Source organism: Emydura macquarii, unplaced genomic scaffold, assembly GCF_026122565.2.
Source record: "Emydura macquarii macquarii isolate MOO-44397 ecotype Brisbane River unplaced genomic scaffold, CSIRO-AGI_Emac_v2 contig_1451, whole genome shotgun sequence".
NCBI lineage: Eukaryota > Metazoa > Chordata > Testudines > Chelidae > Emydura > Emydura macquarii.
The window spans coordinates 15825509-15852291 of NW_027131588.1; the positions used below are offsets into that span (position 1 = coordinate 15825509).

The following is a 26783-nucleotide window of genomic DNA, read 5'->3' on the forward strand; positions in this document are numbered from 1 at the left end:
TCAAGTCATCCAACCCATACTTCTTTAACTTGCTGATAAGAATACTGTGACAGACAGTATCAAAAGCTTTGCTAAAGTCAAGGTATATCATGTCCACCACTTTCCCCATGTCCACCACTTTCCCCACATCCACAGAGCCAGTCATCTCTTCATAGAAAGCAATCAGGTTGGTCAGGCATGACTTTCCCTTTGTGAATCCATGTTGACTGTTCCTGATCACCTTCCTCTCTTCCAAGTGCCTTAAAATGGATTCCTTGAGGACCTGCTCCATGATTTTTCCAGGGATTGAGGTGAGGCTGACTGGTCTGTAGTTCCCTGGATCCTCTTTCCTCCCTTTCTAATTAGCTGCAGCCATTCAGGGTGGGTTTGGCCAGCAGCATAAATGTCTTACCCATTAATGGCTGCTTGTGGCAGGAGAAACTGAGATTCAGTTGAGGATAATTTTACATCAACAATGTACAGATTGCTTGACGTGTCAATGGTATACATGATGGTTCACTGGCCTATAAAGGCTTCACAGGAGTTTGGGATGGATCCATTACTCATGAGTGACGTATCTGCCAGTGAGTTATGCAGGTCACTGCAAATGCACCCCCTTGTATTCTCTATTTGCCATGTGTATTACAAAACAAACAATTTTAGGAATGTTTTAGTGAGTTCTTAAAATTTTATTAAAGTTATTTTTATATCTCTTTGCCTGTAAAGCTAGATACCTTTGTTACCATGAATCCAGCTGTGCAATTTAAAGGCACATAATAAATTCATTTCTTGCTTGACTGCAATTTATCATAAGCGTCCATAATTTATCAGACAGTAAATTTATAATTTACCTTCACACAAGTGCATGCATTGCCTCCACAGCTTTAAAGGCTTTGACCTGGCAAAGATTTACAGAGCACACTACATGCTTAACTTTATATGAACATGACTAGCCCCCTTGACTTCAATGGGACTTCTCCCATGTATAAAGTTAAGCATGTATGTCAGTCTTTTTAGTACAGGGGACAAAGCTTTGCAGGGCAAGAAACAACAGCTGCCTGTTGTTGGGAAGGAGAGATTCTCTCCTTCCCAAAGGGACACACAAAGTCACTGGACCTTATATTCATGAGTCATTATGTATTATATGTTTCACAATAATTTTATACATGCACATATGCAGGCATGGGTGTAAATTACCTACATATATATTATACCACTCTGCAAATAGAATAAAAAGACACATGATGAAAAAGGAAGCAGATCAGGGAGAGAGTCAAGGGAGGAGCATCAAAAAGGGGCGAGTTTTCATTTTCAGACACGAGCAGCTGGCTGAACTTTAAGATATGTTTTGGACACACTTCAATTCATCTTATCTACATTACCTTTATTGGAGGGAGTGTGCACCATGGTAGGCTTCTAAATATGTACACGTTAATGTTAATAACATACTAAACATTAAGAAGTAGAGCAATGGAAACTCCCATAGCTGTTCTGGAAAGTAAATTCAACCTCAGTCATTCCTCTCTCTGCTCTCTCTCTCTCTCCACAGTCGCCCAGCTGTCATTTTACACATTATCCTCTAAACAGCAAGATAAAGATAAAGGCAAAGATATATAATCAGAAGAGTTCTTAAGATGTATTGTAATCTAATTGAAGAACTCCTTGTCCTCCATACTGAGCATTTACTGTGATGCCATCTGCTGTGGTAAATACGTACTTGGAATAAATACCTGATTGTCTGCAACTCTGGTAACAGAATAGAGCAGTTTTGCACCAATGCAGGCTTATGCTGCCTACCCTTGGATCTGTAAATGGGCTATCATACAGGTATTTTCCCATTACTCAAGAAGAAGATTAATAGCAATTGCTACAATTCTTACTGTGAATAAAAGCACCTTATTACCTAAATGTTGTATTGCTGCCATTGTTAGTACTGGTGCTTGTTGCTGTTTTTATTCATTCCTCTTTTCTCCTCCAACATATTTTAAAATGGTAATTTATATATAGATATAAAATGTGTAAACTTATTAGGGATTTTGATTGGCAGTAAGTAAAGGACCAAATTCTACCTCCCAGATCTGTACAGAGAGCTGCCACCAAAGTCTCCTGTGTGGAACTGGATGCGGAGTTTGGCCCTCCAACCTTGGCTATAGTAGGATTGTTGCATATATATTCCCACTCTTGCTAATGTTGGCCAATTTCCACCTGTGGGAGGTAGCAACAATGGGAGCTGTGGTGAAGAGAAGGCTTCTTTGGCTGTCGGCATTTTTAACACTGTAGTTTAGACCTGCTCTGAGCAGGTTTAGATGATACAGTGTTAAACACCAAAAGCAGCACTACCTCGTCTACACTAGTGCTCTCACAGTTGCTGCTACCACTGGAAGACCAAGAATGGGACATTTTTTTCTAAAGATGGATCCGTAGTGTAGACATACTTTAGTATATCTGATTAAGACAAGGTTTCTAAGAGTGCATTTTAAGCATGCAGTTGGGGCCATGATGTGCACATTCGAAGGATCAGAATTATGCTCAGGAGTTAATTGAATCATCTACTGCACATCAAAATGTAGGCTATAATCTGAGCAGGTTGTGCACTGATCGTACAACCAGCCAGTACGTGAATAGCTCCCAATGAAAGCAAATGGGGTGGGCACAGGGTCAGGCCCCGAGTAGTATGAACAGCTGCTCAGATTTTCAACAAATGCCCAGACAAATGTTAGTGCCAACAAGCGGACAATGGTCAATAGCCGCTTGCTCATTATCATACAGACCACATCCAGTTTGTGCTCTCATTTGAACTGTATGGCAAATTATGACATTTAGCCATGTATTTGAGTGGTAGTAGTGCAGAGCTGAGCTGCCCCAAGGAGCCCAGGGCTCTTTGAACACTATCCAGGCCACTCTGTCCACACAGTGTCGGTGATGGGCTGGTGCATCATCCAGGCCAGTGTGTAGTGATGAGAAAGAAGGTCATAACCTCAGGTTCTCCCTACCCCCCCCTTAGGGCCAAACTGAGAAGCAATCTGTAGGAGAGTAAAGAGTTAAAAACTGGACAAGTAGTCCAGCCTAAATTACAGGGAACGGGGTCAAGGCAAGGGCAAATCTTGTTTCTGTTAATTGGTGTGAATTTTAGTTAGAGTCTGTTATCTCTCTTCTTCTCCTCCCTTCCTGGCAATCTGCGCAGGGAATGAGTCTATCGCCATTTCTGTGCAAGGTCTTTTGGTGGGAAGAAAGCATTATCTTCCTTCTCCCCCTGGCATGCCTTTATGTCAAAGAATGTTAGTGTAAAATTTATAGGTTTTAAGGTGATGTGCCTGACCTCTGTATGGTAATCCTGTAAACAGCAAATAGGGGTGAGTATAATTATATTCATTATGTAGTTATTAATATTCATTTTATAGGTGTGAGTGTAACCAAATAAGGGACTATGGGGAGTTCCTGAAAATGTATACATTTACATAGTTATGGATAAAAGAATTGTAAAGTAACCCCTCATTGCTCATTTGTGGCGTTGAAGTGGAACAAGCAGACAATAAAGGGTTCCGTCTCCCCATCCAGCCCTGGGACAACCTGTTTGGTTATTTCTAACACAATTCTTATGTTGCCTCAAGTCATGTGAGGGCTCTGTGCTCCCTCCCTCCTCATGCATCCATGTAAAGACCTATCAGAGTCTGGCCCTGCTCAGGCAGCTTCTATCAGATCCTTTTCCCTCTTCATTTAGACAACCCACCACCCTTGCATTAAAGAAGAAAACAAGTAGCATGTGAAAAACTTATATGAAATAACACAGAGATGAATCAAAGAGTCCTGTAGCACCTTAAAGACTAACAAATTTCTGTGGGCATAAGCTTTCGTGGGCTGCAACCCAGCTCGGCAGAGATGAATGTTTTTCTTGCAAAATAGTCATTGTAGGACTTATATCTGAAACTCTTAATACCCTGAACCAGCTCAAAAACTAACCCTTTGCCCAATTAACAGCATAAAAACATCCTCTGTTCTGTTTTGTTGTTTTTCAGTAGGTATGATGGAAACACGAAGAACTGTTAGGATTTTGCTAAGTGTGTTTGTCAGCTTTTCACTTGGAATGAGAGAGAGAAATTGAATTTGAGCCTCTCGTCAATAAGTTAAGTTATGTTAATTACTTAATTTTCATCTCACTTGCTGTATTTTGTCAGGGTTGTGTGTGTGTGTGTGTTTTGCAGCTGATTTTTAAACTTTAACACCCTAATGCAAAATAAATTAAGAATAAAAAGAGCAATGAAAACATTTTCTACATATGGTCACAATCAAATTCATAGCATGGTAATTTGATCTATAGGAATCAGAACAGAACATTGTAAGCAGCACTTTTAAATCACAATTTTTAAAGTATGAGATCCCTAGACAAAATGTAGGAGCCTATTTCTGTACTCCTACCTAGGCCAGCTTAGTTAGAGTCAGATCTTGCAAATGGATCTTTAGGAGAAGATTCATGCATCCTAGTCACTGATGTAATAGCAGGGCTGTGTGGGTGGAGAGATCCTACCACCTGGATTCAGGATCTGGCTGTACTTTTTGTTTTTTTATTTAGTGCACAGTAAGTTTTGGGCTTCTATTGCTTCCGATTGAAAAATGTTGAAGCTCGCAAAAATGCTTCCAATCAAGCTTATAACAGCGTGCTGCCAACTCATGTGAGTTTATCACAAGTCTCGTGATATGTTGTGTTTTTCCTCAAAGTACCAGCACCTGGACTCCAGTGATTACATGACATCAGCTCCCTTTAAAAAAAAAAAAAAAAAGATTAAGTTCCTATCTGTTGTGTTTGAGGAGAAACTGGAAAATGTGACTTGAGTGTACCCCAAAGGTTCTGAGGCCAGAAAACAAAGAAAAAGAGCCCAAATGTTATTATTTTTAAAAAGTTCCATGATTTCTAAGCTAATTTCATGAATTTTTTAGGTCTGGTTCCTGATTTTTGAACTCTTTGGGTTGGCAATGCTGTGTTTTGTACCTGCAACTCAATCAGATATACAAACATAGCAGTGGAAGTTAGGAGCCTAAATATCTTTGAGATCTGGGCCTTCACCTTTTAAGAGAGTCATGTTAATACCGATCAGTACAAATTGTGGATATTGAGGGTTTTACAGAATGCAAGTTATTAAGAAAAAAAGTTATCTAGCAAAGGTTCAATGTTAAATAGCCCATTAATGATGCAGAAAAGAGAACTACTGTAAAATTACATTTATTGGCATTACAGTATGTGCAGAAAAATAAGGAATGTGAAACTGAAGCATGACAATAATTTCTGTCCATCTGCACTGTTAGACATTAAGAACATAACAAGAACAAGATAAAAAGCAGCATGTGATTTATACAGTTTGAGAGTTGGGTCTTGCAGCCTTCACTCTGGCAAAATTATCTGGTTTAAATGTGGTCTTTTTGTTTGTTTGTTTTCCTTAGTAAGAACTGCAGGATCAAGTGTAAAGTTATCTAAAAGGAGAAAAAACAAAATTTAACCATGCATTTGATCTTATCTAACAAAACCCAGAACACTGCATGATTTTTCACAACATGTAAATTTAACAAAGCATATTCTCTTATGCAAATAATACTACCGGTCTTCTATGTCAAGAGTTACCTAGTACTAAACGCCAGGCACAGGACAGAGAGGAAGAGAAACAGATATTGCACAAATAGAAAGAACAATTGATTTAATTATACAACAGATGGAGAATGGTCCTTCAGCTGAGTCTTACTATAGCTGGGTTTGCCTGTTTGTCTGTGTCAGAGAGGCCCCATGTTAAGTGCTTTTGAATTTCTTCCAACCAGGGTTTAGCCTGTGTTTATATCCTGGAGTGTATATATTTTGTATTTTGCATCTAGTGAGCCAATTTATTATTTTAAAAGTTGGTTTGGATCTAAAAGGCTCCTTTTCCTCAGTAGTTAGTGTCAAATAGGGAAAAAAGGATAACATGAATCAGCTCCAGTCAGAAACACTCCAGGCAACTTAGAGATATGGGATTAGTAACCAGAGAGGCAGAAAAATACATTGCTTGCACATACTACATTCACAGTGAGCTAAACCAATAAATAAATCATTGCGATGGAGCACTGAGTTTTAACCATGTGTTAGGGAATACCGAGTAGTGACCTCACAACATCACTCTAGAAACCAGCTGCTCAGGCATAGGGGCAGATGTGATATTAAAATATACTCAAATAGATAGGTAGAAATTCTGTTCTCATTTATACCCATGCAATGCGTTCCTGGTGTAACTGAGAGCAGAATTTTGCACTAGAGATATAAGTTCTGAAAACATTGAATGTATGCTTAATTTAGAGATTTGGTCTGGAGATAGTAACCCTACTCAGTGACTGTAGTTGAAGGAATGGGTGAGAAAAACTTTTACTAACTGATAAACCACTGGGAAAAGAGTTATGGAGTCAAAGGTTGCACAAATCCTCCTCAGAGATCACCAGAAAGAGACTGACTCCCAAAAAGTATGCTAGATGAGAAATCCTGCCGAAAGGATAATCACAGTGATTTCCAGATAATCTGTGTAGATTTTAGATACACTGGAAAATAATTTAAAGTCTATTAAGATATGGGTGAGATGATTTATACTGTTCTGTATCGTTTTTTTCTTAAGCTGTTGTTTAAAAATATGTAGCTAGCAAGATATATTGTAGAACATACAGCATAATGGCAACTGGATCCTAATTGGGGCCTTTGAGTGCTATCACAATATAAATATTAAATAATAGTAAATAGCTATGTATAGTAGGAATTAAATTTCATGGCTTTTCCTTCATAAAATAGCACTTCCTTGTGTAATAAAGCGGCATAGTGCTCCTATTCCTATATTTATACCTCTACCATACAGATGTAGGCCCAAACCTGTAAGCACTCACATACTTAACTTTACACAGTGTGTACTACTGACATGCAAGACATTACACACCTGCATAAATGCTTGCAGGATCAGGATCCTAGGTTGTAATATTTTAAGGGGTTATAATCAGAAGAGTTTTGCCTAATAGTGATCCTCTTCCCCATACATGCTATTTTATTACATCTAATTAGTGCTGAACAAATAGTTTGCAAGTAATAATTTATCTGATAAATATCACTTCTTTATCTGCTTAGGGAATATTTGAAAACAGACTGAGATTTCCTCAAATTTATTAATCATTCAAAAGCTTTCAGCACATTTTACCTCTGCGCATTGATCACTGAATTCTCTCAGAGTTTATGACACATGCTATCCAAACTATGTTGGTTAGTTATGAAAGTTCACACAAATTGCTCTTGTGAGACCTTTGGTAAATGTGGATAGGTGTATCAAAAAGGCTGATTTAAATGGTCATATTTTAAGCTTGTTCTAAAAAAGAAAAGATTTTACAAAAACTAATATGAATGGAAAACTTAAAGTATATTTTCTTTAAAAATGTAAGCTTTCCTCTGTAGGGAAGACAAATACATTACCTGATGATGAAACTGACTAAAGCCCAATGTGAAACTGATTAGAAGTGCCAGAGTGATGGAGCTTGAGCCAATCAGGTCTTTCTCCCACCCCCAGGCCTAATTGGTCAGGAGATGTGACCCATTACTAGGCCAGAGTGGGGTTTGGAAGTTAATGAGCTAATTAGCCCAATTACCAGGCAAGTGGTTTAAAAGGAGCACAGGAAGGGCATGTTTGAGGAAAAAGGGAAGAAAGTGTAGGTTAACAGTCTGATAATGGATGCTTGCTAGTAAAGATCTCAGCAAAGGTGTGCTGATATGTATTGGGTGGTAGGGGGATTGAGACAGTAAATAAAGTACATACTGGTGTTTACAAGCAAGGTGGCCTCAGAGCCATTTGTGTTCAGGGAAAAGGCAGGGATGTGGTTGTTGTGCCCTGTCATGCTAATCTAATATCATTGTTCAGGTAGAGTGAAAATAAACAAAGGAGAAATATCAAAAAGTGCATTGTTTATTTATTACTGAAACACCTAGAGGTGCCAATGGAGATAAGGCCTCATTGTGTAAGGTTTTGTACAAATACACAACTCAGTATTAGACAGTGTACAGATACAGAACTGGTCACATTTCCAAATGTTGGAATTTTCAGTGAAAAAAAGGTGAAACATTTTTCCTAGGTTTTAATACTAGCTCCCTTTGTAATCTAAGGTCCGGATCCTGTAAATCAATGGAACTACCTACAAGTCATAAAGTTAAGCACATACATAAGTCTTTATAGAATAGGTGCTTAATTAAATAAGATGGAAAAAGAAAATCTAAGGGGTGAAGTGACTTGCCTGAGATCCTACAGCAACTCAGTGGTAGACCCAGGAATAAACTCTGGGAGTGAAATCCTGGACTCACTGAAGTCATTGGGAGTTTTGCCATTGACTTCATTGAGGCCAGGATTTCACCACAGGTCTCCTGAGTAGGGCCATCTCCACTGGACCACATTACCTGTATGGAACCTATTGCTGCTCCCATTAAATTAATGGGGTATTTGCTGAGCAGAATTGAGTCGAGGGCTTCTAAAACTTATGTTTTAATAATCTGAAGTTTATCAATAATACAAAAAGCATTTGTTAAATATATGATTTTTAGCTTTATAGTGTCTTTTACAATTCAATTCAGATTCCCCTTGCAAAGATTTAGACACATGCTTAAGGTTATTCACTGTGAGTAGTGTCACTGAAATTTTGAAAATACTTAAGTGCATAATGGTCCTGACACGGGCTCCAGTCCTGCAAAGACAACTTCAAGCATGTGAGTCGTCCCAAATTAAGCCCCTGTGCAATTTTTTTGCAAGACTGGGGCCTTAACCAGACAGACGGCAAAGACTGGATTCAAAAAAAGGCTTGTTTGCTTTTATCGTTATTATTTATATTGCAGCAACACCTAACCAGGCATGATAACCCATTGTGCTAGGCTCTGTACAAAGAAAGAGCAAAAGTTAGTCCCTCTCCCAAAGAGTTTTACCTGGTCCTGGGATTAGGTCCTGCACAGCACCCAGCACATTGCTGGCATTTAATCCGAAATCGAAGCTAACCTAGGCCAGGTGCTTCCCACCTAGGTACCCGGGCATCGCCACGCCCAGAAAATGGTGCTAACACTGAGCACCGCAGCCTTTGTGGGACAAGCCCGGGGGGGCTAACCTCGGAAGGTGCAGCACCTCCCCACCCAGGTGCGCCCCCTACCGGAGACCCTCGGGCAGGCTGGGCCGGCGCTCACGCCCCCAGCCTCGGGCGGGCCGGGCAGGGCGGGGCAGCCTCCCCCCACCCCCCCAGCCGGAGGAGGCGGAGCTTGTCCTGGGCGAGCTCGCTCCTCCCCCCGCCCCGGGAGTCGCTGCCGCGCGCGCCGGCGGATACATTGTATCGGGTTCCGCGTCCGCCCCGCCGCTGCGCTGCGCAGCCCGCTCCGCTCCGCTCCTTGCTCCCCAAGCGGCGGCGGCGGTCGGGCGGGGAAGAGGCGGCGCGGCGCCTCGGGAGGCGGCCGGGCGGGGGCGGCCTCTGCTTCGGGCCGCCAGCGGCTGCCTGGGCTCGGGGTCCTTAGCCGCCTACCGCCGCCGAGCGCAGCCATGTCGGCCGGGGGCGGCGGGTTGGGCACCCCCCGGGCTCTGCCTTCCTCCGGGCCCCGGGCGCTGCGGGACATGCCGCACCCGCTGGCCGCCTCCAGCAGCGAGGAGGCGGCCGCCGAGCTCACCCCCAGTCCGGACCTGCTGCTGCCTCGCAGCTTCGCCGATAAGGTACGGGACGGGACGGCCGGGCGGGGTGTGGGGCGCAGAGGGGGATCTGGGGAGGAGGCGGCATGAATGGGGGGGCGCGGGGCTTGTTTTCCTGCCGGCCGCGTCCCTTGTGCCTCCTTCCTCCCTCGCCCTGCGTGGGAAGGAGCCCAGCGCCGCTCTCCGCCCGCCCACCCAGCCGCGATGCTGTTGACACATCCGCGGGAGCCCCGCGCTGCTCCGCTTTCCCGTGGGTGCTGCGCGCCCCCACGCGCGGCCCCCCGGCTGGTTCGGTTCGGTTCGGTTCGGTGCGGGGGTAGGGTCGGACAGAACTCAGCAGCGCGCTAGATCCCAGCGCATCCTCCCTCCTCCTCTCCTTGGCTTCCTCGGCGGGCAGGAGGTTCTCCCTGCTCTGGAGGTTCGTGCGAGGCCTTTGTTGCCAGGGCTGGCTGGTGCCTGTGTCCCTGCCGCTCAAGGTGTAGCCCGCAGCCCCCTGGGGAAAGCCCGGTATGGCTGCTACTATTATTGCTTGCCCTTACCCCCTTTGAATCTGATGCCGAGGCTTTCACTGACACTTCCCCTGTTTACAGTCATAATATAAAGGCAGGCTGCACTGTCTCTACACCCCTTCCCTTTCGGGTGTGTGTGCCGGTGCATGCTGCAGGAGGCTGGCTTGTCTTGGAAAGTGCTACCTTTCTAAATACCTTGGGACTGGCTCTTCTCTCTAGGGAGCTTGAAGCAGCATTTATTGTTTTCCTAGGTAGTAAGGGCATTATTATTATATTATATTGTATTATTATGGAGCCCAGCATTATGTCTGTGTTGCTCATTCCGGCAGTGATTAGGTATGTCTTCTTGAATGTGGGTATTTTTGTTAATTGCCCTTGAATAAAGAAATCTTGTCAGGGTGGATAGTGGATACAGCCTCGTGGTGCTGGCTTGAAGCTTTCTCAAACTAGATTTCATTCAGTCAACAGGCAGATATAGGGCCTGATCCTGCGAGGTGTTGCAGGCCTCCTGAGCTCTGAATGGCATCCTCCACTCTCATTGACTTGCGCAGGATGGGTGTCCACAGTTACAAATCTGCCATCCTTTGTTCTGGAAACTTTGTGGATGCCACTAGCTTTGTCTAAATCCACGTGGGTGGTGCTCTCCGCAGAGCAAGACTGAAGTGATCTGTAGAGCCTTGTGTGGATACAAAAATGACCTGCAGTCTGCACTCCCTACTTTATCTCTATTCCCATCTGCACCACTCAGGCTGCCAATCAGCTGTTTGGTGACCAGCCCCTCCACCCTCCACCCATGGCCCACTGATTGGCTGTTTGGCCACTGATCAAAGGATTGGTAGCCCAGTGGCTCCCAAACAGCTAATCGGTGGCCAGGGCTGCCCTGTGGTCTTGAAGGTGGGAAAGCAATCTCAAAGGCTGTGAGCTGTAGTTGTATCCAGTCCACAGTTATCCGTGGATTTGTAGGGCTCTAGTGATCTGGGGCCCCACACATGCCCCTTTTTGCCCTGCCCTGCCACCACACCATAGCCATGCTTCTCATTGGGGTGGCAGAGGCCCTCTGTCCGCATACAAGTGCTGTCTGGCAGATGGGGCCTCCCCCTTATCCCTGGCCCACTGTTCCCTGTCTGTGAGGGGGCTGGTGTCCTGCCTAGAGGAGAAAGGACTCGCCTACCTGAGCTGACGACTCTGTGTGGTGTCTCTTCTGTGACTTGATCAGCAGGCAAAAGTGGACACATAAGTTACCAACATTAGGTTTCAGAGTTGGCACCCCTTTGAGATGACATGGGGCAGCTCGCACCTCAGAGCTGCATAGTGGGTTGTCAGCAGACTACAGTGGAGATTATTGCCTTGGTTTACCTTCAGGTTGTGAACTAATGTGGTGTCTTTGCATCCATAAGGGTTGGAGGCTCCAGCCTCGTCTCCGCCAAGGACATTTGCATTAAAGTAACTACAGTGGTGTGAGCTCAGTGTGCTGCAGGAGTACAGCTTACCCTGCTAAGTCCTGCTCTGAAATGTAATTACACTGGTGTGAATTTCCCTAATGTAAGCAGGGTCTTAAACTCGCTCCTTAAATGAAAGCTTAAGCTCTGCAGTGCAAGCTGGTACAATATCTCTTTTTAGGCAGCAGCTGAGAGCCAGGTCATTTTCCCCACCCTGATCATTTTTTGGGGATGGGGAGAGGATGAGAGGGACCTGCTCAACATGCACATAGGAAGCCGTGCAGGTGAATCCACCTGTGCTGCTGAAGTCATTTTTGTAGGGTGGGGATGAGCCGGCTAGCCACTGAAAATGCTGTGTGCGTGCCAGGGGAATAGATGCTAATAGTAATTGGCCTTATACCCCTCCGCAGCTTTTGGCGTTATTCAGAGTTTCTCTGAGTAAAAGATTCTGACAATGAAGCAGTGGAGAACAGCAGACTCCATTAGCTCTCTACCTGCAGACAGTCTCTTTGGTACAACCCCTCAGATAGAAAGGGACTCCCTGAGTCTAAAAACCCAGTAGGTCCAGACATGAGAAAAGAGCTGACCTGCCCCAGCACTCTGGTATCTGGAGAAGGATTTGGCGGTAACATCCAGAAGGCAATGAGTCCAAGAGCCACTCTTCAGGATTTTCTGCCTTGCTGTCCATAATCTCTCCTTCCTCTGTTTAATGCTCCCAGGACTGGCAGGAAAATCTCTCAAACTCTACTTCCATCCATTTGAAAGATCATAGGTGCTAAATAAGCAGCATCTCTGTCTCTAATCTTATGGCAGTAAAGTTTAAACTGCTAATGTCCATTCCCTAGACTATTCAATAGATTCCATTTAATACTTGCTAGCTGGCCCACTGGCCTGCTTGTCTTAATCTTTGGCTGTGATTCATTCATCTCTTAAAAGGTTAATTCACTGGCCTGAAAAAATAATCATGTTTATGTGGCTTTCAGTATTCGGGTAAGCGGATGCAAGTGCGGCTGAACTCTGGTGCCATTCTGGGCTAGGCTCGTAGCTCTTTCAGCTGCCCCTCTAACTTCCATCTTTGCAAAGAAGCTACACTTGTTTGCTCTTTGCTCCCCCCACCCCTGCAAAATGCATTTGCCAGGAATGAAGGGGTATAATACTCTGCTGTGTATAGTTTGAGATCTGGGTCCAAATTCTCCCTGCTGTAAGTAGACACAGCTCCATTCAGTCAGTGGGCTTATGTCAGGACTGAGTTTAGCCTTGATTGTCTCCTCCACATCAACCAGAAAAGCCCTGAAATCCTGATGCCTGTTTAGTAGAGCGATAGGATAACTATTGAGCCAACCTGACACGTTGGATTATGCACCTGTTTAGGATCTTTATTCCTTAAAGCAACACTTCCTAAACTCTTTGAAAGCTGAACACCCCCTCCAACCCTGTCATGTTGGATGGACAGTACAGGGGAAAACTTGCATTGCCTCTGTTTTGTGCTCCAGCCCAGAGGGTGTGTGCCTCCCACACTCCGAAATGCTGTCTTAACGAGTAAAGACAGACCTAGTTCTGTTCCCTGGAAGCAGGCGGAACTCTGATCATTGCCTTTATTTCCCCAAAGCTCTTCTCCTTTCCTCTCTCTAGTAGAGCGGCATAAGGACCTCTGCTTCTGCCAGATAAGATTCTAGTGAATTCTTTTAATAGGCCAGTTTCTGGAGAGTCAGTCAGTGTTAGCTCATGTACGGAGGGTGCTGGGGTACCATGCCCACCAAAGTATGCAAAAGCACTCGTCATTAAATATGAATCGTGAACACATCTGTGCTTGTGATTTGTGTTGAGTAGCAGCCTCGGGCAGTTCTTCTCTACTGCCCCTATGGCACGTGTGTGGACTGCACCACTGAGATCTGATAGGAGGCAAGCTGCAGGGATTTTAAGTGGGGTCTGGAGTGTAGAGTCTACATGGGGCTGTCAGAGTGTAACACTTTAGAGTGCTCCACACAGGGCTGGATTTAGGAGCAGGTGACCCAGCCTGGGATGCTGGCCCTGTGGGGCTCTGGGCTCGAGATGAAATGGGCTACAAATGCAATAAAAAACAAGGTAATCAAGGGTGGCTAGTCTGGTATCTACATTCAGACTTATAAACTTGCCATTTCTTTTCTTCTTTCTTGCCACTTCCCTATTTGGGCTCGGTGACTTCTGTAGCCTTTTCCCAAAACTCACGATTGTACGCCTGACTGTCATCCCAGCTGGTCTCTCGAAAATCTGCTGATATCTGGTCCCACATACTGAGACTTTGGCCTCCCACTGGGTTGTCTTCCATCCACGATCATTGCAAGCGCCATCCTACCAATATAACTCTGGGGTCTCTGCAGGACATATTCATATCAGTGCAGCCTAGCTTTCCGCAAATGGTCTTCAATGGGGGACAACCCCCGTTAAGCCCTTCACAGCTTCATTTCATTTCCTTATCATGGAGCATCCAGCCATTTGACCATCCCCAGGTTTCTTTTCTTGTGGCTGGCCAAATCTCTGTTCTGTACATTAGGATGGGACAAATTACAGTTTTATACACTTTACTTTTAACTTTATTGGCATCTTTCTATCCTAGAGAATTGGGGTCAGCTTCCTCTGTTTGCCCCAAGCAGCTTTGATATAATGCTGGGCACCATTGTCAGCAACCATTGATGTTAGGCATGTAAATTCTTTCACTCTCTTAATCGCTCTGCTTATATTAATATCCTTTAGGGTAGGTGGTCCTCTCCCAGTTATTAAAGTCTCAGTCTTATTAATACTTACTTCAAGTCCTGCCTGCATTGTGTTGCCACTGTTCAAAGTTGGCTTACAGGGTCTTGCAGTCTTCCGCACACATGACATCAGCAAACAGCATATTCCAAGATGTCTCTCTTCGTATATTCTCACTTACCACATCCGTGACAACTGGAAATAGAAAAGGGCTCAGTGCTAACCCTGACACAGGCCAGTGTTTACTGGAAACTCTATTTTTGGCTTTGATTTGGTAGTTGCTCCATCACACACATGCTGGGTAAGACAGACCTCTTCTTTGGGCACACCTCTCCGTCACAAACTCCCATTTGAATTCTCACGGTACACAATTGTATGCCCTCTCCAAGTCTCAAAAGACCATACCCAGCTGCTGTCTCTCTTCTCTGAACTTCTCCATAAGGATTCTTAGAGGATTCTGACTGCAAGAAACTGGGACTGGATGACAGGGGGTGGATCACTTGATCATTGCCCTGTTCTGTTCATTCACTCTGAAACATCTGACCCTGGCCACTGTTGAAAGACAGGGTACTGGGCTAGATGGATCATTGGTCTGACCCTATGTGAACATACTTATGGTCTTATAATAAATATGGCATCGTTTGTACTTCTTTGTTGGCATAAATCCATACTGAGCGTTCCATGCAGATGCTTTTCAGTAATCATCTTCCATACTTTCATAGCCTATGACGTCGGCTTAATTGGGTGATAATTATCACACAGTGTTATCTCCTTTATGTTTAAAAATGGGCACCACAAAGCTTTTGTCATTCATCCAGCATTTTCTTTAAGAATTCTCGAACAGACTTGTAAAATATGTGATGCCTTTCCTTCCCAGTGACTTCAGTGCACTCACCAATACGTCCCTTAGCCCAAAGTGCCTCTGCCACCTCTCCCATCTCTTAACACAGCCACCTGACACTTCTTGTCTTTTTGTTCTCTGAACATAGCCATGCTGTATTCACATGTTCAGCTCCCTCTGCAGTGAGGTGTGGATTTTTGGTCATCGAGGTTGGTTCCCAATGTCGCTGCAGGGTCTTCCATTCAAAGGTGTTGATTCCATCCCAGACAGCTGTATTGGGTATATGTCTCAAATACATAGCCTGATCTCCCATGTCCTAGGGAACAAATGAATTATTTCTCCCCCTGCAATGGGTGGTAATGCCACGATAAGTACAGAGCAATATACAGCTCATAAGTGTTAAAGAAAATCCCCAGATTCATCACAGATGCAGGCTTTAAAAATGCCAAAATGTCAGTTAAGGGGCAGACACCATCCACAACTCTTACTGCCCCCCCTTGTGCATATGCATTTATAAGGCACCCCCAAAGTGATGGCCTGGTCCATGTTCTAATGCAAAAGAGTATAAACTTGCACACTGTTTTGCAGTGCTTTCATTTGTCTCCCAGGCTTTGTCCCACAACACACTTGCAGACTCCAAATGAGGGGCACTTTCTGAAACCTCATGGCTCTGCTCCCAGTCGAATGGTTGCTGTTAACTGGTTTAGCAGGTTGCGGGTAGGGTAGGTGCAATATAGTCTCCATCCTTAAAAGTGAGCTGTCTGCTTTAGACTCTCCTCAGAGGTCTCTCCCTTCTTGGGTCTGTTGGTTTCTGCCCCATCTTTATGGAATTCCTCCTCCACTGCTTACTGACTTTCCTTGTTGTCCCCGAACACTTGTACTGTCCACCCTCCCACCTGAAGAGCAGCTTTAGGGTGAGACTTTCAAAAAATCACATGACTCTGGCTTAACTCTTCCCATTTAAGTGAATCGTAAAACTCTCATTGACATCAATGGGAAAGGAGTTAGGCCAATGAGTAGTGATTTACTGAAAATCCCACCACGAGGGGTAGAAATTCTAGTAAACCTTCATTTAAGCTACTCCCGCTAGGACACGTCACATACAGCAGCAGAAGAGACTGAACTAATGTTACTGGGGTTAGTCTTCTATGGGTTGGGAAGAAAAGGTTTCCATCTTCTGTGGTCTAAGGGCTTAAGAGGATTACTTGTCTTGTTGAATTACCTCTCAGTCCACTAAATACTTTACAGGAGCCCGCATTGTATTGATATTTGCTTTCAAAGATAAAGGCAGTCTGATGCTGACCTCCACCCAGAAATTGATGGATTATGCAGCCGTAGCGACATTTTAGGGCTTCCCGCTCTCCTAGCGTGCAAGTGTTGGCATGGATGAGATCCAGAAACCACTATATATGAACAGAAATGAGTTACAAGCTATTCTGGCAGTGTCAAAGCTCTTAACTATGGTTGTAGTGAAGCAGTTTTTCATTTTAAAAAATGCCTCAGAATGCTGACAACAGTTCATAGAAAAACAGTCCAATATTTAGTGGCTTTCTGGTGTTATGCTGGATCTCACTAGATGAAACTTCAAAACCTCTTATTTCCATGACTGATCTGTCTTTGACATAAATAATCTCAGCTGCTGTAGTCAGAACTATATTAAAAAAAAGTGCATCTCAGAACCAAAAATCTGCTCTCCAAATGATCACTTTTTGTATAGAGGATCAAGTTAAGAGAACGGTAGAAACTATTGTGACTTTTGTTTTGAAAAGCCCTTATTTTCCTCCATCCTCTGACTGAAATAGAGTGGGACTCAAACCTTAGCATCACTTTCAACACTTCTAGCATTCTTCCCCCACAACCAGACTGCTAGTAAATCCAGACAGTATTTCTTAGATAACTTCGGCAGTCTCTTCCTTCTTTCGCCATTTCTGCTGCTGATACCCTGATCTGGGTCCTAGTTATTTCACTCCTTGAGTGCTGCGACCTTGCCCCAGGTGGTTGCCTCAGATTCCACCCACTATGCCGTAGGTAAGATCACTTTGTGTAGATGACTCTTTCATTCTCAATCCCTGCATTGGCTCAAGATTTCTCTTTTGCACTATTTTTTTGCATTTGAAGCTTGCTTTGGACTTTTTGGTCCATATATACTCTTTACCAGAGATAGAAAGATTGTAGGTTCTTCTGAGTAATTCTTCAAACTTTGCCTTATCCACATTCCATATATGAGCAGAAATGGTTTGTCTTACGGAATCACTGTTTCTCTCTTCACACATACATAGTTGTCTTTAAAAATTAGGTGTAGAAACAGCTGTCAGTTATCTAAAAACTGGAGGCTGTGCAGATCATATGTCAGCAGACTTAAGATGGGGTTTGTATGTTTTTAGGAGCTTGGTTTTACTGTCAGATAACTGTTGCATAACAAACTCATGAAGATTGGAGGTGATGATATGGAAAAGATTATGGAAAATATGTATATAAAATGGAAGATTATGGAAAATATGTACATAAAAAACCTGATCTGTGTTTTTTGTTTTGTGTTTATTTAAAAAAAAAAAAAAAAAAAGGCATTATTTAGAATTTGCTTCCCAACTGGGTCTTAAAAATTTTAATCCTGGAAACATTTTGCTGTTAAACATTGTGGATAAACTCACATCCTTAAATATTACACGGCTATTTAGTGGTTGGAAGGAATTTTTCAGGCTCTTCGTACAGCATCTGTTTGTGTGTGTGGGTTTTTTTTTTTTTAATTTTTTTTTTTTTTTAAGACTACAGCAAGGCTAGCTAGATTGTCAGACCATATTCATGTTTCTCTGGTCAGCGTTAGGGCTGTCTTCCTATGAATACGTAAAGTCTCTAAAGATCAGAATAATCGAGCACCTCCCCACCGTTAGTGTAGTTAACCTTATAACATCCCCCTGAAGTAGGGCAACAGCATTGTTATCCCGTTTTACAGATGGGGGAAGAGAGCCACAGAGATTTACCAAAAGTGACACAGGAAGGATTCTCTGGTGGAGCAGAGAACTGAACTCAGGTCCCCCAAGTCCTAGCCAAGTGCCCTAACCACTGGACCATCCTTCCATGCAGTATGGTTGACTTTTTTTTGGCACGTCTTGCACCCAACAAAGCATGTTTACCTAATCTGCCTGATTTGATAGGCAGATGCTGCAAGCTTTAGCTGGGTGGGAGTGGAGGGTTTATATATGAAGAACTGGCGGGGGTTGAGGATAGTTTTAAAACGTCACTGACTGGCATTGAGGAAGTGAGCTGCTCTGCTAGGAGAATAGGCCTGTGCTGTGGATGTGGACCATGCTCTGGGCTGTGATGGAGAGACGCCAGATGGCAGAAAGATTGAGAGGAAGGGACTTGATTTAAGTTGGGGCTGAAGTAGGGAGAGGGTGACCCCAGCAAAAGTGGTGAGGAAGAGTAAAGAGCCTATAGGAAAAGATGGATTCTCCTTCACTTCTCCCTTCCCCAAGCACATACATCCTGCAAAGACTCAGCAGAGAACTAGTTGCTTTTCCAGCTCTTAAAAGCAGTAATTCTCAACGAACTAGCCACTAGCAGCACTTCTGGGCCCTTATGGTAATCAAGACCCAGCGTAAGTAAGCGAGGAATCTGGCCACTCGTAACCTGATGTGGGTTGTAACTAGCTCAATGAGCCTGCGTTTGCAGTGCCACGTCCTTCAGTTGTGTGAAGGATTTATTGACAGAGTAACCGTTCTGGTGAGCGGATCCATGCTGGGTGCGGAAAGCATAATTGTCTCCAGCAGCTTCTGCTTCCAAATCCTACGCACGGACCACAAAAGGTCACTAATGCCTGGATCGGCATGTGGGCTGCATGTGTGAAATTCACATGAAAAATAAACCCGTGACCATCAGGCTGCTTTCTCACATGTATGTCAAGGATGGCTTCTGTGACTTGTGCCTGGCAGCATCTATTAAAACAATGGTGGAATCTTAATGAATCTGTGTGTCACTTTAAGCATGGGCTACACTAGAAAATTAGGTCGTCTTAACTTCGTTGCTCGTGGGTGAGACAAATCCACATCCCTGGGAGATATAGCTATGCTGTCCTAACCTTTGGTGTAGATGCTTCCATCAGTGTAGGGCAGGGGTTCTCAAACTGGGGGTTCATGGCCCCTCGGGGTTGTGAGGTTATTGGGGGGGAGGGGGGTCCTGAGCTGTCAGCCCCCTTGCATGCTGGCAAAGGTAGCAGGGCGTGCGGGGAGGAAAGGGGGGTCATCACTGCCCAAAGTATTTTCAAAGGGGATCCCAGCAGAAAAAGTTTGAGACCCCCCTGGTGTAGGGAGTATCTACACTGAAGTGATACAGCGGTACAGCTGTGCTGCTGTAGTGTTTTCAGAGCAGACATACCCGAAGAATGGATCTGACCAAACCCAAGGCAAGGAGGCTTTGAGAATGTACATAAGACTTTGCTCCTCCAAAGAGCAGACTAGATGTAAAAAGGGGAATCCTTGGGCCGGTGAGTAGATGCATTTATGGCAATGAATAGACTAGTCCTCATTCCCAGGGAGGACAGAAAAGAAGCCCAACCCCATCTTGCAATGAGACCCAGACACATGCTCTTACTAACAGTTAGTGGTGCCTCACTCTGAATATTGAAGGACATACTGGTGGGATTAAAGCCACAGCTTGCTTGACTCTTGGCCCACTGTCTTTAGTGTTGTCCTGTGTGCTGTCATTTTCAGTCAGCTTCTTCAGGTCTTAGCACCTGTTTACAATCTTCCACTCTGCGTGTTTCATTCAGGAAGATATGTTCTTGCATTAAAAAGCCCTCTAGCCTTCTTCCATAGGGTCCAAAACACTGGTCTGAGGACACTGGTAAGTGACCAAGCTTCAGTTTACTTACAACTCTTTCTTGTGAATTAGTTATTGAGACTCAGTGTGATGTGCTGTAGGCTGCCTCTACGCAACAGGATTATGCTGGCATAGCTACAGCTCTGTTGCTGTGCTGCTGTAGTCTCTGTAGTGTCGTCGTGGCCTTAGTCACTTTCTAAAACTTTCTCCTCAAGCGGTCCTGGAGCACGCTGTGGCAAGGAATTGTCTTAAACAGAAACCACTGTGCTGACTGGCTGTTTGTTTCTATCTCCCCGCCCCCCCAGTCTAGTTAAATTGCAAGCTCTTTGAGGCAGGGATTGTCTCTTGTACCTAGCACAATAAGGCCCTATTCTCAGTTAGCTTCTGGGCACGAAGGTAATAAACGTGAGTAATGTTGCACTTCTTTGTGCCCACAGCCTTGGACACCCTCTCTCCTAAAACCTCATGTCTTGATAAAGTATATTAACCCTCGCCAGTCCCTAATCTAATAGATAACTGCTAGGAAACATACCTATGTTTCCTCTGATACTGTAATTTGAACTACATTTATCTTCAAGGCAGTATTGTATGAAATAAAACATGCCATGGGAAGGAATAGAGGTGGTGATATAGCTGGAAAGCTGATGGATATGTTTGAGGGTGGGCAGGGAAGAGAAGAAGAAAGAAATAGATTTGTACTAATGTATCTTGCTTATCGTATGACTCTTTGGCCTGGTGCTGCATTTGATCCCCCTTACAACCTTGCTTGCATAGCAAGACAGAAGCTCAGAGCCATATTGTACTTGGGTTCCACATGCAATTGAACTAGAAAAGTCTGTCACTGTAGCTAAAAAATGTCCTTGGCAGAAAATACTTGTCCAACGGTCTCGCCACTGTTATCTTAAGAGGAAGATGAAAACCCATGAAGCAAACTAATCCATCCCGGAAAAGCTGCTTTGAAAATAGTCCTAGAAGCTGCATTAAACTCTAGTACTTGTATTTCAGTGCACAAGACACACGCTCTAATAGGCTTCCTGCAACACTTTCTACTGGGCTATGTGGCAACCAAAACAGACCAATAATAAAAAGCGCATGCTGTTGGCCCTTGGATGTCTGCATGTGCTTAGTCACATCTCAAATGCAGCAACGGGTGTTACAGGAAGATTCACTGTTTCACAAGGCATGTTAAAATGTCTATCTTGGGGCCTCCCTGAATTCTAAACCTCAGGAATGATGCAATGCAGAAGAATAATGAACAGAAACCATAATAAGGCTAGCAATCTCTTGATCCTCTGCATACGCCTGCAGCGTGTTGGGATGGAGCTGCCCACGTCCTGGGATCCAAACTTGCGCTGTATCTAGCCATGTAGTTTGGATGGCCTCCATCCACCCCAGTAGGAGGGGGACCAGTTTCCTCAGGGAATGTAGGCAGGCTATCAGGAGGGGGTTAAAATAATAGCAAAAAGGGAGGGAGGGGGAAAAGAGGGCAGACGTGAGCACTGAACACACAATTGAGATGTTGAGAACAAAATCAAGGAACCAAAGGACATGAAGAGAGGAAATTTTTTTAAAATTGCCTGTGCACCAGTGCTAGGTGTCTGGGTAATAAACAAGAGGAATTGGAATGGCTCTTCAGTTGTCCCAGGTATTAAATCCTTCCTTTTTGGGGATGCAGTTTTTAGCCACAGTGCTTCTGCTTCCATCTCCACCAGGCCAGACCCTTTCTAGAGCCTTCTCTATTTGGGGATAATCCTGAACGCCGTGTGGAAATTCCAGTTCAACTGATAGTTCACCAATGCCAAGCACACTGTCTCCCTAGTAACTTTAAGAGCTGCTCCAAGGTCCTGCTCACAAACTCTCAAGGCCTCTGGTGGGTTACGGGCTGTATCTCAAACCACACCTATTCATGACTGCTGCTCTCGAGACATGTTGCTGCTGAACTAATGGCCCTTCTGGGTTGGTGTATGAAACTCGGGAGTCAGGGCACTTTCAGAGGAAGACACTCTCTGGGGTAGAACTTACTGGTGGTGGTGATGTCTTGCCTCCTAAACCTTGTCTCTTCTGTGCTGATCTTGCCTCAGTAGTGACTACAGAAGAGGTAGGGCAGTGTCTCCTGGGGACATAAGGATAGTGCTGATAAGTGTGAACAAAAAAAGCGGTGAAGGGAAGTAACTTTTTAAAAAAGGCACCAATCTTTATTTCTGATGGTCAGTACTAGAAATTGGACATGCTCACGGTGGACCCTGATGCTTTCCTAAACTTGTCAAATTTGGTTGTAGTTCCTTGTCTTCAGTCATTGCAGTATTTGCAAAAGAACAAGTCTTGTATCATTGCTAAGAAAAAATATTGGAGTAGGGCTTAGCCTGCTCTTTCAATAGGCTATTCCAGAGTCCAGGACCTTTGACCAAAAATGTCTTATCAAGTTCTGAGCTTAGCCAGGGTGTTAAGCTTGTTACTAGAAACATTTTACTTTGTGTATTTGCCTCTCATGGATGGACATCCATTCTCTCGCCTAGTAGTTAAAAAAAAAAAAATCTTAATAGTCTTGTTACTCTTCTGAAACACTCCTTTATTTTGGAGAACTGCTGTGCTCGCTATAGTCTTTGACATTGCTTAAAGGGCTTATGCTGTCATTATTTACAGTGTTGGACTCTTCTGTTACTTGTAGATGTAGTCTTTCTGGACAGCATGGACCAGTAGCTGTAAACGTAGTTCACTTATGCTGATCAGACTCCTCTCTGACTGCCCTTGTCTTTCAGGGTAGGCCCAAGCAGAAGAGAGAGGGGTGGGGAAGGAGAACAATCTCTTCAGAGATTTTGTAGGATAAAATCTTTCCCTTCTAGTACTTGGAGAAGTAATCTCTAGGTTAAATTACTATCTACAAGCATGCCTATACTTATCTCCATACTGGGCCAGATCTGCAGCATAAAGTATGCACTTTTCAGATTAAAAACGAAACAAAACACCACTATCTTTACTGGGCTAGTATCCAGACTTTATTTGTACATAAAATAGTGTGTTCTTGCTGGTCTTGCCCTTTTTCGGGAGTGGGGTGGGGAGGGTAGCAGCAGTTCTGATCCCACATTCTACTTGTGCAAATGCTAAATGTGGCGTGAAGGGAGAGAGGTCTGTAAAATCTTTTGTTTTGTTTTGTTGGTGTTTACATATGTTGTGATAGGGTTTAAAACTTAGATGAATGTGGTATGAGGGAGATCTGAGTGTAAACAATTGGTCAGCCTGTTCCCCCTTTGAAACAAAGCCCTTCTTATTTATTTATATTCTCGTAGCACCGAGAAGGCCCAAGGTCCTGCTGTACTCGGCATTGTACTAACGGTGTCCGTGAACAAAAAGACACTCACTGCCCCCAAGAGCTTTCAAGTGTAAGACCAGAGACAGCAGATGAGGGAGTACAAGGAAACAGTGAGTCAGCACTGATCAGCATAATAGGTAGTGACTCTTTTGTCAGCTTCATTGCAAAGGAGATTAAGAAGAGACCTAAAGGAGGAGACTGAGGTTTGTATGGATGTTTACTGGGAGCTTCTCCTAAGTGTGACTGAAGGGCAGCATGGGGAAAAAAGCATGATATTTGTTTTTGGAAAATTTAGCAAGTGGAGGCTGAGGATATGCAGGCTGGTGGGAGCTGGGAGTTGACCTTTCAATGCTGAGTGAGAGATGATGGGTCTGGTTTTGAGTACAATAGCCTGTGTTTGTAAACAATTGGAATAAGGCAGCCTGAGGGCATGACTTAAGCCATAAAAGCTGCTTCATTAATAATCCTCCTGTCTCCTAATGGAAAAAAAGAGGCTTTCATTAATTCACGAAAAGTGAGCAAGGTGGCTAACTGAAGAACTAAATAAGTGACTGACTGACTGATCCTCAGAATTACTGCCTCTCAAATCACATCTGTGTTTCCATTCTTTCCTTGGATACTGCTGTGTTTATGCAAAATCGCCTTACGGACAGTACTGCACACTGGAAATGGAAGGCTGAATAACCTAAATACTGAACTGGGGGTTTGACTTCCAGTGCTGTGCTCTCCTGATGGGTATGGATTCCTGAATCTGATCGGATTCTTTTTTCCCCTCCAAATAAAGATAACTGGTATGTACTCTGGTTATCGTCACAGGTTTTTCTTTGTATTTCGTATAGTTATTTAGAACACACACTATAACTGAAAGTTGACCACAAAATCTTGTTCCTTTTCTCTCCTCCCCCGCGCCCCCAACAAAGCACTTTGAATCTTAGGGTGAACTGTGGGAGCCAAAAAGCCATCCATTTAAAAAGGGCACTGATCAAACTTAAACCTGGTATTCCATAAAGCTTTTCCCAGCCTAGTAATGTTGGGATGGGGTGTGACTTTTTTTTGTTGTTCTTGGTTTATTTGGACACTTCATTTCACCAGACAAAGGCCTAAAGTGGACATGGTTAAATTGGCCCAACCCCTCTCACCTCTTCCCCCCCCCCCCCCCCCAAAAAAAAAAAAAAAAACAACCAAACACAACCGAACGAAAAGCTAGTATAGTTTAGTTCATTCAGGGAACTGGTATAAACAAAACCTTTTTCTTGTGTAGACTAGACTGCAATCTTACAAATCCAGAAATATAGGAAAAACTTGCAGCAAGCTGCTCTGGGGATGCCTGAAAGCTTAGCTGTGTTGTTGGAGAATTCCTCAAGGGCTACTTTACCGTGTGTTAAAACCTACCCGCTTCACGAGACAAGTGCAAAGTTTAATTCTGCATTGTCGATATTACCCTTCCCCAGATCAGTCAAAAGTGTAAATCCCAGCAATTAGTCGTGTGTTGGTTTTAATGTGTGGCTATGTTGTGCCCTGAGTTAAGGAAACATGTGAGTCTTTTTGTTCCCTTCTCTCTCTATCCTTATTTCAAACTTCTGGCTTGTGTTAGCCGTCCCTGGCAGGGTAGCACGAAGGAATGTCTGGTATTTCTCACGGGTGAAGTGAGTCTCTTCCATTTCTTGTTCCTCTAAATTGTTCCTGCTTCCATCCTCAAAGTTCCTTTGCAGAGAGAGTGCAGAGAGCATTCAGGGAGAGGACTTACATGACCCTTATAAATATGTGACTGCAGGGAGTCGTATTTATAAGGTTCATGTATGTAGTAAGACCTTCTCCCTGTCCCAGACCAGCTGATAGTTTGGTGGCAGTGGCCATCTCCTATCTGGAGAGCTGAAGGCTTCTGCTTAGCAACCCTGGGCTTCTTTGTTTTCTTTCCGCTGACCCGAGAGTGGGGAAAGGGTCATCCCCCTTACTCAACCCTGAGATCATGTGGCTGTGCTGTATCTTCCTGCTGGGAAATGGGGGAGTGGGGGAAATAATAGTTTAAAATTGCAGGGCCTCTCTCAAAAAAGCACCACTCTGTGGCTCATCTACTTAATTCAAAGACAAAGGGTGAAATCCTGATCCTATCGAAGTCCAATGGCAAAGCTTCTATGAGGGTGACAGGATTTCACCCCTGAGATATGCAAGTGTGTTGTCCTAACCACTTTCCCTCCCAGAAGAGCACAGATGGGAAGTGGAGCAGCGGCAGTTGAAAAAGCTAAGTGTTGGGAATCCTTAGGCCAGGGATAGAAAATAAGACAGAAAATATCATATTGCCTCTTTATAAGTCCATGGTATGCCCACATCTTGAGTACTGCGTGCAGATCTGGTCGCCCCATCTCAAAAAAGATGTATTGGATATGGAAAAGGTACAGAAAAGGGGCGATTAAAATGATTAGAGGTATGGAAAAGCTTCCATATGAGGAGATATTAATAAAACTGGGACTTTTCAGCTTTGAGAAAAGATAACTAATCGGGATATGATAGAGGTCTATAAAATCATGACTGGTATGGAGAAAGCAAATAAGGAAGTATTTTTTAATCCTCATAACACAAGATCTAGAGATCACCAAATGAAAGTAATAGGCAGCAGGTTTAAAACAAATAAAAGAAAGTATTTCTTCACACAACACCACAGTCAACCTGTGGAACTCCTTGCCAGAGGATGTTGTGAAGACCAAAACTATAACGGGGTTCAAAAAAGAGCTAGATAAGTTCATGGAGGATAGGTCGATCAATGGCTATTAGCTAGGATAGGCAGGGATTACTGTTTGCCAGAGGTTGGGTATGGCTGGCAGGATGGATCCCATTGATGATTACCTGTTATATTCATTCCCTCTGAAGTATGTGGCATTGGCCACTGTGGGAAGACAGGATACTGAACTAGATGGGCCTTTTGTCTGACCCGGTGTGGCTGTTCTTATATAATAGTATAGTATTTGTGCAAAAGCAGGAGGTAGCAATTCTGCAGTATCTTGAGGAAAAAGCCTTTGAACAAAGGTGGGGGGAGGGGGAGGCAGGGGAGGAAGTATGCCTGCATTGGATAGCACAAATAGGGGTGGCACTTAAAGCTAGAAAACTTCCTTGTCCTTGCTTTCCTGTCTTTTTTTGTTTAGGCTAAATTGGTATTTAAAGAAAACCTATCCATATTTGTCACTTCCAATACAGAAAGATGTCTAGCACATGAGTAATGTAGGCCAATAACATTAAACTGTCACATCCAATCTTAATCCATTTCATAATACGATATGCCTTAACTTTTCAAAAGTGGCTAATGATTCTTGGGTGTTCCCTTTGAGACAACTTAAAGGGACCTAATTTTTCAAGAAGAGGGTGCTCAGTCTTCTGAAAATCAGGCTCTTTTTAGGTGTGTCGGGACCAAAATCACTATTCACTATTGAAAATCTGGATCTAGAGCTTAACTAGAGCATGGGGGTG

The 26783-nt window shown here is 43.8% G+C and overlaps 1 protein-coding gene across 1 annotated transcript in view; it reads left to right on the forward strand.

Annotated features, from left to right (window-relative positions):
* The first annotated feature begins 9381 nt into the window (after nucleotides 1-9381).
* The window catches only part of SNX30 (sorting nexin family member 30), a 66028-nt gene continuing 48626 nt past the window's right edge, over nucleotides 9382-26783 (forward strand). The window contains exon 1 of the mRNA XM_067553244.1: nucleotides 9382-9698. Coding sequence (XP_067409345.1) covers nucleotides 9531-9698 — 168 coding nt within the window. The 5' untranslated portion in view covers nucleotides 9382-9530. The remainder of the gene's footprint in view (nucleotides 9699-26783) is intronic.